This window comes from Carassius carassius, chromosome 43 (genome assembly GCF_963082965.1).
Source record: "Carassius carassius chromosome 43, fCarCar2.1, whole genome shotgun sequence".
In the NCBI taxonomy this organism is placed as follows: domain Eukaryota; kingdom Metazoa; phylum Chordata; class Actinopteri; order Cypriniformes; family Cyprinidae; genus Carassius; species Carassius carassius.
In genome coordinates, this window is record NC_081797.1 from 13445348 (window position 1) to 13457672 (window position 12325).

General features: G+C 39.9%; 1 protein-coding gene across 1 annotated transcript; it reads right to left on the bottom strand.

Annotated features, from left to right (window-relative positions):
* Positions 1-8646: 8646 nt before the first annotated feature.
* Positions 8647-12325, bottom strand: LOC132124568 (serine/threonine-protein kinase pim-3-like). Its single transcript, XM_059535637.1, has 6 exons — positions 11922-12325; positions 11560-11669; positions 11417-11467; positions 10975-11338; positions 9759-9935; positions 8647-9549 (listed from the first exon to the last, which is right to left on the bottom strand). Exons 1-6 carry the CDS (start codon positions 12007-12009, stop codon positions 9380-9382), a joined length of 960 nt encoding a protein of 319 aa, XP_059391620.1. The 5' UTR covers positions 12010-12325; the 3' UTR covers positions 8647-9379.

A 12325-nucleotide genomic window follows, 5' to 3' on the forward strand; every position in this document is an offset into this window, starting at 1 on the left:
TCTCAGATGAAGCCCCTTTCCGATTGTTTGGGGCATCTGGAAAAAGGCTTGTCCAGAGAAGAAAAGGTGAGCGCTACCATCAGTCCTGTGTCATGCCAACAGTAAAGCATCCTGACACCATTCATGTGTGGGGCTGCTTCTCATCCAAGGGAGTGGGCTCACTCACAATTCTGCCCAAAAACACAGCCATGAATAAAGAATGGTCCCAAAACACCCTCCAACAGCAACTTCTTCCAACAATCCAACAACAGTTTGGTGAAGAACAATGCATTTTCCAGCACGGAGCGCCGTGCCATAAGGCAAAAGTGAGAACTAAGTGGCTCGGGGACCAGAATGTTGAAATTTTGGGTCCATGGCCTGGAAACTCCCCAGATCTTAATCCTATTGAGAACTTGGGGTCAATCCTCAAGAGGTGGGTGGACAAACAAAAACCCACTAATTCTGACAAACTCCAAGAAGTGATTATGAAAGAATGGGTTGCTATCAGTCAGGATTTGGCCCAGAAGTTGATTGAGAGCATGCCCAGTCGAATTGCAGAGGTCCTGAAAAAGAAGGGCCAACACTGCAAATACTGACTCTTTGCATAAATGTCATGTAATTGTCGATAAAAGCCTTTCAAACGTATGAAGTGCTTGTAATTATATTTCAGTACATCACAGAAACAACTGAAACAAAGATCTAAAAGCAGTTTAGCAGCAAACTTTTTGAAAACTAATATTTATGTAATTCTCAAAACTTTTGGCCACGACTGTATATTGTGGACCCCTACACCTTTTCATACGGACTACTTACATTAAAGAATATTACAAAACCGAGTGGGTGAGTTTTATTTATATTTTATTATTGATATAATTTTTTTTATTATTGATAATAAATATAACCTGTTTTGGTTATTTTAATTGCAGGAATCCAGACTGTGACAATTTTTCTGCATATGTGACTAAATTTTGAGAGTGGTCCAGTTGTTCAAAAATATACTGTAAGAAAACAGGTTTTCAACTCATAAGTGCTGCCATTTCTGTTGTGTATGTGAAACATAGACTGCATAAAAACATGGACGTAGTATCCTTGATGTCACCCATTGGTTTCTGAGTGTTTCTGAAATAAAAAAGGTGGCGAAGCCAGACGTTGTCATCTTGGCAGCATGTCACAACGCGTCACTCCAGGATCATTAAATATGTATGCTAAAGTAAAAAGCCACTTCTTAAACAAAAGAAGGTGAACATGTTGGTATTCTTGTGGGGAAAAATAACATGCAAGCACTGTCACCGGCAGCATTTTACTTTTCTTTTTGTTTTCATTTTGAAAACTTATCTTTGCTCTTTGCAAACATGGGGAGTTGAGGACACCCGCGTCGGGGTGCAGGCCAACAGTTTAATGGACTGTAATTTATAAATCATTAAATAATAGGGCCTACAGCATGTGGTTTTAATGTTGTTGTGCTTTATAATGAAAAATAACAATTAATACATCTTTTGTTTTAGTCTTAGGAACTGAAAGGTGTATAGATGTAAGCAAAACAGACAATTATCTTTTATTATAAAACGTGACAAGATAGCGAAATCGAAAGTGAAAGCACCCGAAGCCCAGCTTATAACACAGCAAAAGAGGAACTCCCTTTTACAAAATTCAAATCACAAATAATACTGATGAAAAAGAAAGGGCTGAATGTTAACCACTTTCTTTTCCATATAGGCCTAACTATAAACTATGATAAAAGTTCATCAGCATGCATTGATTAATCCAATGTTATAGCAAAAAAAAAAAAAAAAAAGAAACAAAGTTTGCTTCTGCGACCGACTGAGAAAGTTAATCGCAAAAGAACTACCAGTGCGATGATTGAGTCTGATGCACTTAATTGCCAAGCTCCCCATCTCAATGATTTAGCACTCACTCTGACACCGCCCCTGTTAATTGGAAATACTCTTAATAATGCCAATATGTGATGCTTTTGACAATATCTCTGGCTAATGTCAATTGAGAGCGAGGAGTCACGTGACTATTTGGGTTGATTTGGGCGGGGTCTGAGCCGGTCGGCCATGACGTTAGGAGACGCTATCGGTTGCCAGGGGCAACGCCTTCAGAAATTCACAGAGGTGCGACTAAACATTCCAGAGCTCTTTAATTTTTACGCATTTATTATTTTGGCGGGACAGAGACGGATCTACGAAAACAGAAAGAAAAGGAAGAAAGTAAAGCAATGCAAAAAGATAAGGCGAAAGAAAAGGGACCTTACAGGAACAAGCTCTCAGGCATCCAAAATATCGACCCATACGAGCTCCCTGCAGCGGAATGGCACAGAGACCTGGACCATTTACCTCCATGCACATATATGGACATTGTGAATTATCTTGTTTTTGGTGTAAGTTATTACACAATGCAAGAGTTTAAAAGCCACAAGTCTTTGGAAAGTTACAAGGCTTTCTGCTGTGGCTGAGTGCAGGACTTGGCCATCTACAAGCCTCCAGGTGATGAAAACAGCGCTGGCCAAGGTAAGTTTCTTCACATGCTTTTAGTGTGTTGTAATTACATTGTCATTTTGGTCAAAAAGTGTCTGCTAAATACAAAGTAATTAACTGCGACTGTTACGTAAACACTAGATTGTAATGAGATGTTCAATGTACACAAACGTTTTCAACATGTTTTGATGTAGGCTAAAGCTGTGTATGTTTTTAGTATATAGTTGTAATTTGATTTTAGCCCAATGACACGTATTGTACCAGGTTTTTGTGTTGGGGGCTTCAAAGTGGACAAACCAGTTCTGGGTTGGCTAGGGTAGTTAAACTGGAGCAGTTTTTAACGCAGCAGTTAGTTCCAGGCATGGTAAAACAGTGCGAAATTGCAAGAACCTCCTCTACTACTGAGTTAACAACACACATAGACAATCATGTTTTGCCTTCGGAATCCTGCCAACATGGCAGAGAGGGTGAGGATCCCGGGAGATACCGTGATATCGAAAGGAAGGGCTCTGTACCATGACAACAATTTCTCACTCTCAATACATGATCATCATCTTTCGATACACCTCAGCAGGGGTTCCCAACCACGTTCCTAGAGACCCCCCCAACACTGCAAGTTCTCCATGTCTCCTTAATCAAACATTAAGATCTGATTCAGATCATCAGCTCATTAGTAGAGACTCCAAGACCTGAAATGGGTGTCATACAAAGAAGAGATGCAAAATGTGCAGTGTTGGGGGGGCCTCCAGGAACCACTGCGCTACACCATGCCCAGATAGACCATGGTGTATATTACACTTTGTGAGATGATGATGATTAGCATCTTGAGTATCTTGGCTTGTCAGACATATCAACTGTAACTAAGGGGGCGGGTCTTACCGAAGGACCAATTCCTCCTCCTCCTGCCGCTTTAAATACTCTGAAAGTGGTTTGGATTCTAATTGGCTGTCAATGTTTTTAACCGTCCATCAGCTGAGTAAAACCTTCTGCAAGTGATTCCAATGATTTCATTCCTTTTATCATTACATTTGTGTGGTGGATTTCATAGAGAACGATTTTTTAAACTTTCTAGTTCTTAGTGCTTGGTGTGAGCAGGCACTGCAAGCACACATCTTATCTGGTATCCATAGCAACCTAAACCCAAGTTGGCATGGAAACAGAAAAAAAACCGCATGCCTCTGTATTTTTGACAATATGTGCAGTTTAGCCATCTGACATAATTAATTGATTAAGATGTAAAAAAAAATCAATAACAACAACATAGAACGTGCTTGGCAATTTGATTTTTTTAATTATTATTTTTACTTAAACCCCTAACCGCCCTTTTAAGCTCCACAATCTGACACGCTAACCCATTAACTAAGCAATTGCCATTTAACAGATAACAGCCATGGTGTACATCCAGGCTTTTGTTTGTTTGAGGGGGGCAGGGCAGGACCAGGCCAAACACACGCAAAGTGAGCAGCAAGGACACACACTAGATGCGGAGGCCTGCTGGCGGCTCTGCTAGTGAGCTAATGCTGTTTGGAAAGACCCAACGACGTTTCTGCAAACATGGCGTCAAACAAAACAAAACACGCTCTGTGAAACGTGAATGCAAACGCCCTTTAAAGCCGCAAATATATAAGTTAACCCCAAGAGACACTGCGGTTCGATCTCACCTTCGCCGTTCAAAGAAGCTTTAAGGGCAGAGCGGCCGAGCTAAAAGCAGCAGCACTGTGGCCTACTGAACAGCAGTAGGTTTAATCCGTGCACGAGCCGCGCTACAGGCGCTACCGTCCACCAGCCGCTTCTCCGTTGTATTTCAAGGGTAATATGAGGTATCCGTAACGGTCTGCCGGATCCAAATGCAAGCATTTAAAGCTGGAGTCACACGCTTAAGATAACAGCAACTCGACCATACTAACGTGCCTGTTTTTGCTCGCTACTGGGACGGCCGTATAGGCACTATGCTAGCAGGCTAGCTCGCCTCTCTTCCCCCCACAACAATGCGGCTGCAGCTCTCCATCGCCTTACGCACTACGTCATCACGCACGGTGGCAAAAATAAGGAAGTGGTCGCTTGTTTTTAGACAAAATGCGTAATGGATGCTGCGTATTGTGTGATCTAAGTTGTTCAGTTATTTATGATTTTTTTTGTTTCGGCCTAGGCCGCAGATTAGATAGGAAATACAAAAAACCTGTATAATCTGACACTAAAGGGTCTGTACCGAAAGAGCGTCACGCGGAATCTCTATGTTAGTGTTTCTCAACGGGGACGTTCGGAAGCAATATTTTGGAAAAAGGGGCGTTTGGTTAAGGCGAGTTAACACCAAATATTTGTGAGCTGAAACTTGCAAAAGAAAGTGGTCTGCCATATCCTAACACCGTCTCTAACGTACACTGGATGCATCAAAGCGCATTTGCTATATCCGTTTGTCAACTTGTCAAATCCCGGTGTTTTAAGCGAGTGGAGTGCGGCAGAGAATGCGGCATCCGTTTATGTAGCCCTCGCGCTCAGATACTGAACAACTGATTACAGGATCTATGTGCTTTGACGGAACGTGTCATGCTACGACGTTTTTTTTATATAATAATAAAATAATTACCGCAAACAGTAAATCTAAAATTTGAAAGAACTGCTTTCTTTTGTAATATTTTAAAATGTGTTTTCCTCTCATACTAAAAAGCTCCATTGCTCCAGCTTTCAGTGTCACACGATCCTTTGGAAATCATAACTAAATGCAGCTCAAGAAAGCTGGCACACACACTGACAAAAAAAAGAAGCAAGATCTGAAATATAATGGACTAACAAATTAATAAATCAGGACAGCACTACAATAGTAAATATTTTACTAAATAATTTTATAAAAGTTAACTTGGAATTATTCTCACAAAATCAAGAAATATAGTAAAGGAGGGTTTACATTTCTTCCACTTGCATGTATAAATGTGGTATTTACCGACCAAAATCCCCATGTCCATTACGTGAGGGAAAAAAAAGGAAATTCAATATATTTTCTAAAACTAAGATATATATATATATATATATATTATTTTGTTCATTGGAAGCTAATTGAAAACATCCAAACTATCACAGCAGTAAAAAGGGTGTTCAGCAGTTCCAGGAACCAGTGTATGTGGAGCAGCAGCCAATTTCTCATCCGCGCTCCAGAGCCATATAGAGAGAGTTGCGACAACGGAAGTTCGAAATGTTTGGTTGTCACGTGATTCGTGTCGACTTCAAATAGTTCCAGGAAGTGCATTGGCGGCCGGCCATTCAAACTGATAGAGTAGAGTGACAAAACTGCGATTTCTGGTAATAAGGAGTCAATAAATGCATTTATTTTATATATTTATACAACACACCGACATATGTATGTAGCATGAGTATGTAGTTACAGCGATGTTGTTTTTAAAATATCAAATCAGGTCATTTTTGAGGATTAGTGATCAAGTTGTATAAAAACGGGTTGCTGTTGCCTTTTTTTCACTGATCTCATGTTAACTAATGTTATATTGATGACTTTCAGGTAGTAGAGACAGGCTGGTGACAGGTGATTTTCAGCTCGCACCGCACTATCGGTCAATTAACTATTAGCAGCAGAAATTAGCATGTTAAATGTAAAATGAAGCTTACTGTTTATAATTCTTATAATAATTATTATAAATCTTATAATATAATTATGTATTATAAATAATATATCTATTATATCTAGTATAATTCTTACAATACTTATTCATGTACACAATATATTTAGGTTTAAAACAACTTAAGCATACTCGTATATAAAAATGTACACTGCCATTCAAAAGTAATGATGCTGAAAATTCAGCTTGGCATCACGAATATATTACATTTTAAAATAGAAAACAGTTATTTTAAATTGTAATTATATATTACGAGATTACTTTTTCTTTGTATTTTTATTCAAATAAATGCAATTGACTATTTACAGCAATTCATGAATACATTTCTAATAAATTTAATAGCATGCCAAGCATTTTGTATGTGTCCTTTCTTTCATGTTGTCCTTGCATAGAATCCACCATGGTTTGCTGTGCTGCATGGGGATGCTCCACTCGGTCAGAGAAAGGTGTACGAATGTATGGCTTCCCAGCTGACATGCAGAGGAGAAAATAATGGTTGGCTCAAGTGAGCAGGAGCAATTTAAATATAAATAAAAATTACAACAACAAAAAATTGTTAGGTAATTATACTTAAATTTATTTGCACTTTTTTACATTGAAAATGATTTACTAGAAATAAGGAACAAGCAAAGCCTTGCAAAACCCAGGGAGCTGAGACTCATGGTGAGACATTGCAGGGAGTCATCAGTGTTTCCTATAACTGTGCATTTAACCACCATGTGATATGTACCGTATGTAGACAAAAAAAAAGGTTGTGTGTGGAAACTAAACTCAAGTCACTCTGCAGGCACAATTTGAGGCAAACCAATTTGTTGCTACTTCCGGGAACTATTTAGAGGCTCCACGGGCCGCCATTGCTGTAAAAAAAAGCGTTCCATTGGAGCCAATGGAGTTGTCGCAACTCTCTCTCTATATGGCTCTGCCACACTCCAACCATTCCGTAATCACTCCATCCCATTTATTTCAGTGTTTTGAAATATCACAAAATTCTGTTTAGCACTTATATTAAATAAAAATAAATACACAATACTAGAAGAATAGTTTAATATTGAATTACTTCTTAACTCATTTGTCTGTGCAACGAATATGAAGAATATGATGTAACTTTTACATTTTTAAGATGATAAATCACATTGCAGTGTTGACAATTTTCTGCACTTCTGATTGTTTCTATGTGTGTCTGATCTGTACCTCATGTGTGAGCGTGTGTGTTGTGTGCGTGCAGTGTAGCAGCACATTAGTTTAGAGCAGAGATTAGCTACCTGTACAATAAACTGTTTAAAATGTGAATTCACTCAATCAGTTTTGAGTATACATGTTACAAACAAACATGCTTGAAATGTAAATTTGGGGCAACAACTGCTACCTTATAATTAGTTTGCACACAAAAAAAAAGGTGTTTTCCATGCTTGTGAAAGTAATGGAATTTTATTTATATTTGTTGATAAATATCTATTTTAATATTATTCATATTTTCTATCTTTTTTTTCTTATGCTCAGCCCTCAAATATAGGCTACTATATGGCCAAAAGTATGTGGACATCCATCTAATACATTTCAGTAATTCAGTGATTTATCTTGAGTAAACTGTTCCATTGACAGAAGTCAAGTCTTCTTATCAGTCCAGCAGCTCATATGGTGAAGAATGAAGAAATAACCTGATTCTTGATCTTTCCATAGAAGAGATAACTGCTTTGTGGAAAATTAAAATTTTATTTTAATTCCACATTACTGTAATATAAGAGCCATTAAATGTCAAAAGTATTTTGTAACGGTATATTTGACAGGTAGAGCTGAATAATCTCAGGTGATTCTACATCTGAATCATGCATTACATAATGAATCATCCAGTTTTACAGCCCTCAGACAGTAATGCTTTAGCGCCAATGTGTCATCACATTTGCATACCACGTTGGCTAATGTGAGTAATGTTAACTTCTCAGCAGGATGTTTGGGCAGTTCATGTAAGGGGTGAGTCAGATCTGTAGCTACTTCCTCATGTTCAAAATCTGATTTTGGGAATGGACTAAGGTGAATTATGGAAAGTTAAGAATATTTGGACTTTTTTCTATTTTATTGTACTTAATGTTCTAAGCTATCGTCATGTTTCTACCAATCAGTCCAGAGTTCCACTATCTGTAGGGGCGGCATCCTCAAATATTGTGTATAATAGCACATGAAAACATAAAGATAACATTTAAATGCAAACAGACACCACAATTTACATATGAAAGGAATTTATTGTGTCCAATATAAAAAAATAAATGTTTGACCAGTTAAAAAAAAAAAAATCCACACTGTCACAGTGGAAGGACTAAAACACATTTTAACTTCCACTTCACATGGAGAAAAAACTGATTCTAAATTTTACACTACATCAGAAAATGGAATCACTAAACATCTCAATTGTATATTTGTATCAATATTAGATAACTTTAGCATGTCTATGATCCTTTAGGTTAAACTAAAGATAAGCCCAAGAACTCATTACATTTAACAATTTTAATTTAATTTTTGCAGATGGTATAAAATGAATGAATAAATAAATAAATAGCCACTGAATGTGGAATGTTTGTATTGCATGAATAAATAAGATACATGGAAGAAAATGTACATAAATACAATGCAAATACTTCTATTTAAAAAAAAAAGAACCCCCCCCCCTCCCCCAAAAAAAGAAATAAGGAAAGATAAGTGAGTCCATGGATATTGCATTGATTATGCACATCACTCAAGTCTTTGCCAAGCAAAGTCTAAAAAGTGATGTCAACAGAGATGAAGTAGTGGAAGACATTCAGAAAACAACAACAGAAGCGAAAACCATTGAAATAGTGAATATGAATGGCAGAGCAGCAGAGATACTGTTAAGAGAGTAGTAAGTGTGTACTTCAAGTATTCGACCACTAGAGGGCAAGGGAGACCCACCACATAACTAGATACAGTCTTTGAAGATTCCCATGAATCCAGGGGAGTTCCCCTAAAATCCAAGATATCCACCTGGTGTCTGTCGTGACTTGAATCCCATAAAAGCAGCTTTCCAAAAAAGGCACAGAAAACTAAAAAGATAGTCTAAAAGGAAAATAATGTCCAAGCTCTATAAGAGCAACCAGTAAGATTAAAGGATCACTAGCATTGCTGCTCACGCAAACCCTACGGGTTAACAACTCACCCTTAGCATGAAAAACCAAAAAAATACATTTATGCAACATAAACCGAAGTCCTGATAACCAACAGACTGGGAACAAGAGCAAAAAGGTCTCAGAGTCCATTCACTCGCCGTCCCCGCATCCGTCAAAGGCCTTCTTTGCCCGATTCTATGCTGATGGCGTGAAGTGTGATGTCGCTGCTTTCTGCTTTCGGGCTTTCCTCCATGCGCATCCACTGATGCTCGAAGATCTGCTCCAAAGTGGGCCGGTCAGAAGGTCTCAAGCAGAGGCACCATTTGATGAGCTGCTGACACACTGATAAACAGAAAGAAAAAGTTAAACCTTATGTCCACAAAAGGGTTTAAAAATGAAAGTCTGGACTGTTTACATTAACCAATTTAAATTTTTTTAAATTTTCCAAGGCAAAAATAAATGTTCACAAAAATACTAAATGTATAATTTAATGGCATTTTTTCCCTTCCTTTTATGATATGGCATGATGAGCCAATTTTGGCATCTCATACCTGGAGAGACTCTTCTCCTGAAAAAGAGCCGTCCTCTCAGAATCTCCTCATCATGCTCAAACGGGATGTCGCCGCACACCATGTCGTACAGTAGGACACCAAGGGACCAAACGGTTGCCGAGCGTCCATGGTACCTGTGGTAACGTATCCACTCGGGAGGACTGTACACTCTCGTGCCTACAAAATAAAACATTCGGTTTTTTCAATCCAGTGAGAATTAACCTTTGAGACTTATAAAACATCTATTTGCGAGCCAAGAGCATGAAGATTGCACTTTTTTTAGGTCCTGAAACCTACTCTGTGATTTTTATTTCTGGCACAACACAACACTCATTTCACAATCGCCTTGTTTTGCCATAAAGAGCGCCGATTTTGATTACACTGTAGCACTGTATAATGAGCCGCTCCAGTCAGCTGATTCTAGCGAGGGGGGCGCCAGCGGTCTGGCTTTTGCACAAACTGTCCTCCCTCCTCCAGCCTCACAGCGAGCTAGAGAACAGCTCGATCCAAAAATACAAGCAAGCTGGAACAGGAGGGCGATCTAAAAGGGAGACTTTCAGGTACAAACAGTCACAAGCTATGGCAACTCCACATGCTTCCAGCATGAGTCACTCACTTCCCCTAACAAAAGCCCCTTCACTAGGGGTGTGTGACAGGCCCCCAAAGGCTAGGAGTCGCCTGGATACCAAACAAAAACAGGGATCCGTGATCACGTGGTGTGGCAACTCAGGTTTCACAACAAACAGATGCTACGCAGTAACAGCTGATCCACTAACTTATCTCTTTTAGATTTTAACTCACATGAAAATAGTTGTAAACAAGGTTAAAAAAAGCATAATTCAGTTTCATGTTTCAAATGTTGTCTTTCATTTAATTAAAATGTGTAATATATATTATATACCTTTGCTGGTCCAGGATAGTCTTAACAGGTGGTCTTTTAGCCTTGCAAACACAGTTTCCAGCTGATTTCCCAAAAACAAATGCCTAAAACCTCTTGAAACCAAACCAGACCAGATAAGACCAGACCAGAGGTGAGACACTGAATTCAGGCACTTAATTTCCTTTAACTCTAGTGCTAATAATTGAGTGTAATTATTATTATTTTTCCCCAAGTCAGGATCTAACACTTTCTGTAGTAATACTTGAGCTCGTTTAACTAGAAGCTGCAGGTGCGCCAATGCAGACAGAGCAGGATGGGTGTGAGTCAAAGACGCACCATCAAAGTCTGTGTAGACGGTGTCCTTGAGGATAGCCCCGGAGCCGAAGTCAATGAGCTTCAGGTCTCCCGAGCGTAGATCCACCAGGAGGTTCTCGTCTTTGATATCCCGGTGAACCACCCCGCAGCTGTAGCAGTGCCTCACCGCCTCCAGCACCTGTCTGAAGAAGCGCCTGGCGGTGTCCTCGTCCAGCGCGCCTTTCTCCGTGATGAAGTCGAATAAATCCTTCACCATCTCCGGCCGCTCCATTACAATCAGCCAGCCGTCGGCTCTCTCATACCAGTCGAGGAGTTTAATGACCCCCTGAAACGTACTCCCCACCTTCTTCAACAAAACGATCTCGAGGGGAACCAGCGAGCCGTTCTGGAATATAAACACGCATTTTAGAAACAACCTAGCGATGACAAGAAAAAAAACATAAATAAAGGCTTGTTTACTTACAATCGTACCCCATTCGGTGACTCTCTCCTTAGCGACGTGTTTTATCGCAACCTAGAGACAAAAAGAGAAAACGCGCGTATGAATGCGTGACTGTGGCGCCAAACGCGGCCATGTGCTGCCACCAAAACAAAGCCAGCGCTTACCGGCAACGCGTCTGAGATCCGAGACCCGGCGTACACTGTCCCGAAGCCGCCGCTTCCCAGCACCGAGCCCACATGATACACCTTGTCAAATGGCTCCCTTTCGGCCTTGGCTGTAAAACGAAGGAGAAAAGGCAGTATGAGTTAGTGTGTTGGTATAAAAACGCGATTTAAACCCAAGTACACAATGCACGGTTGGCAACAAAATGGCCCCATACGCAGGTCACGGAAAAGCGCGTGCAGATTAAGCGGCTGGATACGTCGTGTGTGGAAAAATAGCAGTAAATAACGGCGCAATTTAATGCGAAGTGAAAGTGTATATCGTTGTTATGATATTGAAGGACGACGTCTAACGTTAACGTTACCTGCTTGGAGTTGAATTTTCACCGGCAAGTGGTCGATGTTGGTCGTGTTGCAAATATGAGAAAAAGATCCAAACTTGGACAGTAACATTTTTTTTGTCGCCTTCTCAAAACGATCCTCAGTCCTTGCGATGCGTAACTGTGCTGGAAAACACCGGCACTCTCCGTCCTTCACCGAGAACAGCGGATTCCCTTCAGAAATGTATTTAGGAGTGGGACTCCGCGCGAAAATCCCACGAACGATCGCAAAACGATTTCGATTCCTCGTCTACAAAGGTGTCAAACTCCGGTAATTATTCACGAATGTCCCCGCGCACCCATAGTGAGAGAGAACTGCACACGTTTGCTCTTTTGGGTCTGCTCGGTTGATGTGTCTGTCTGTGAGAGAGGGAGCGGGGAGATCGTAT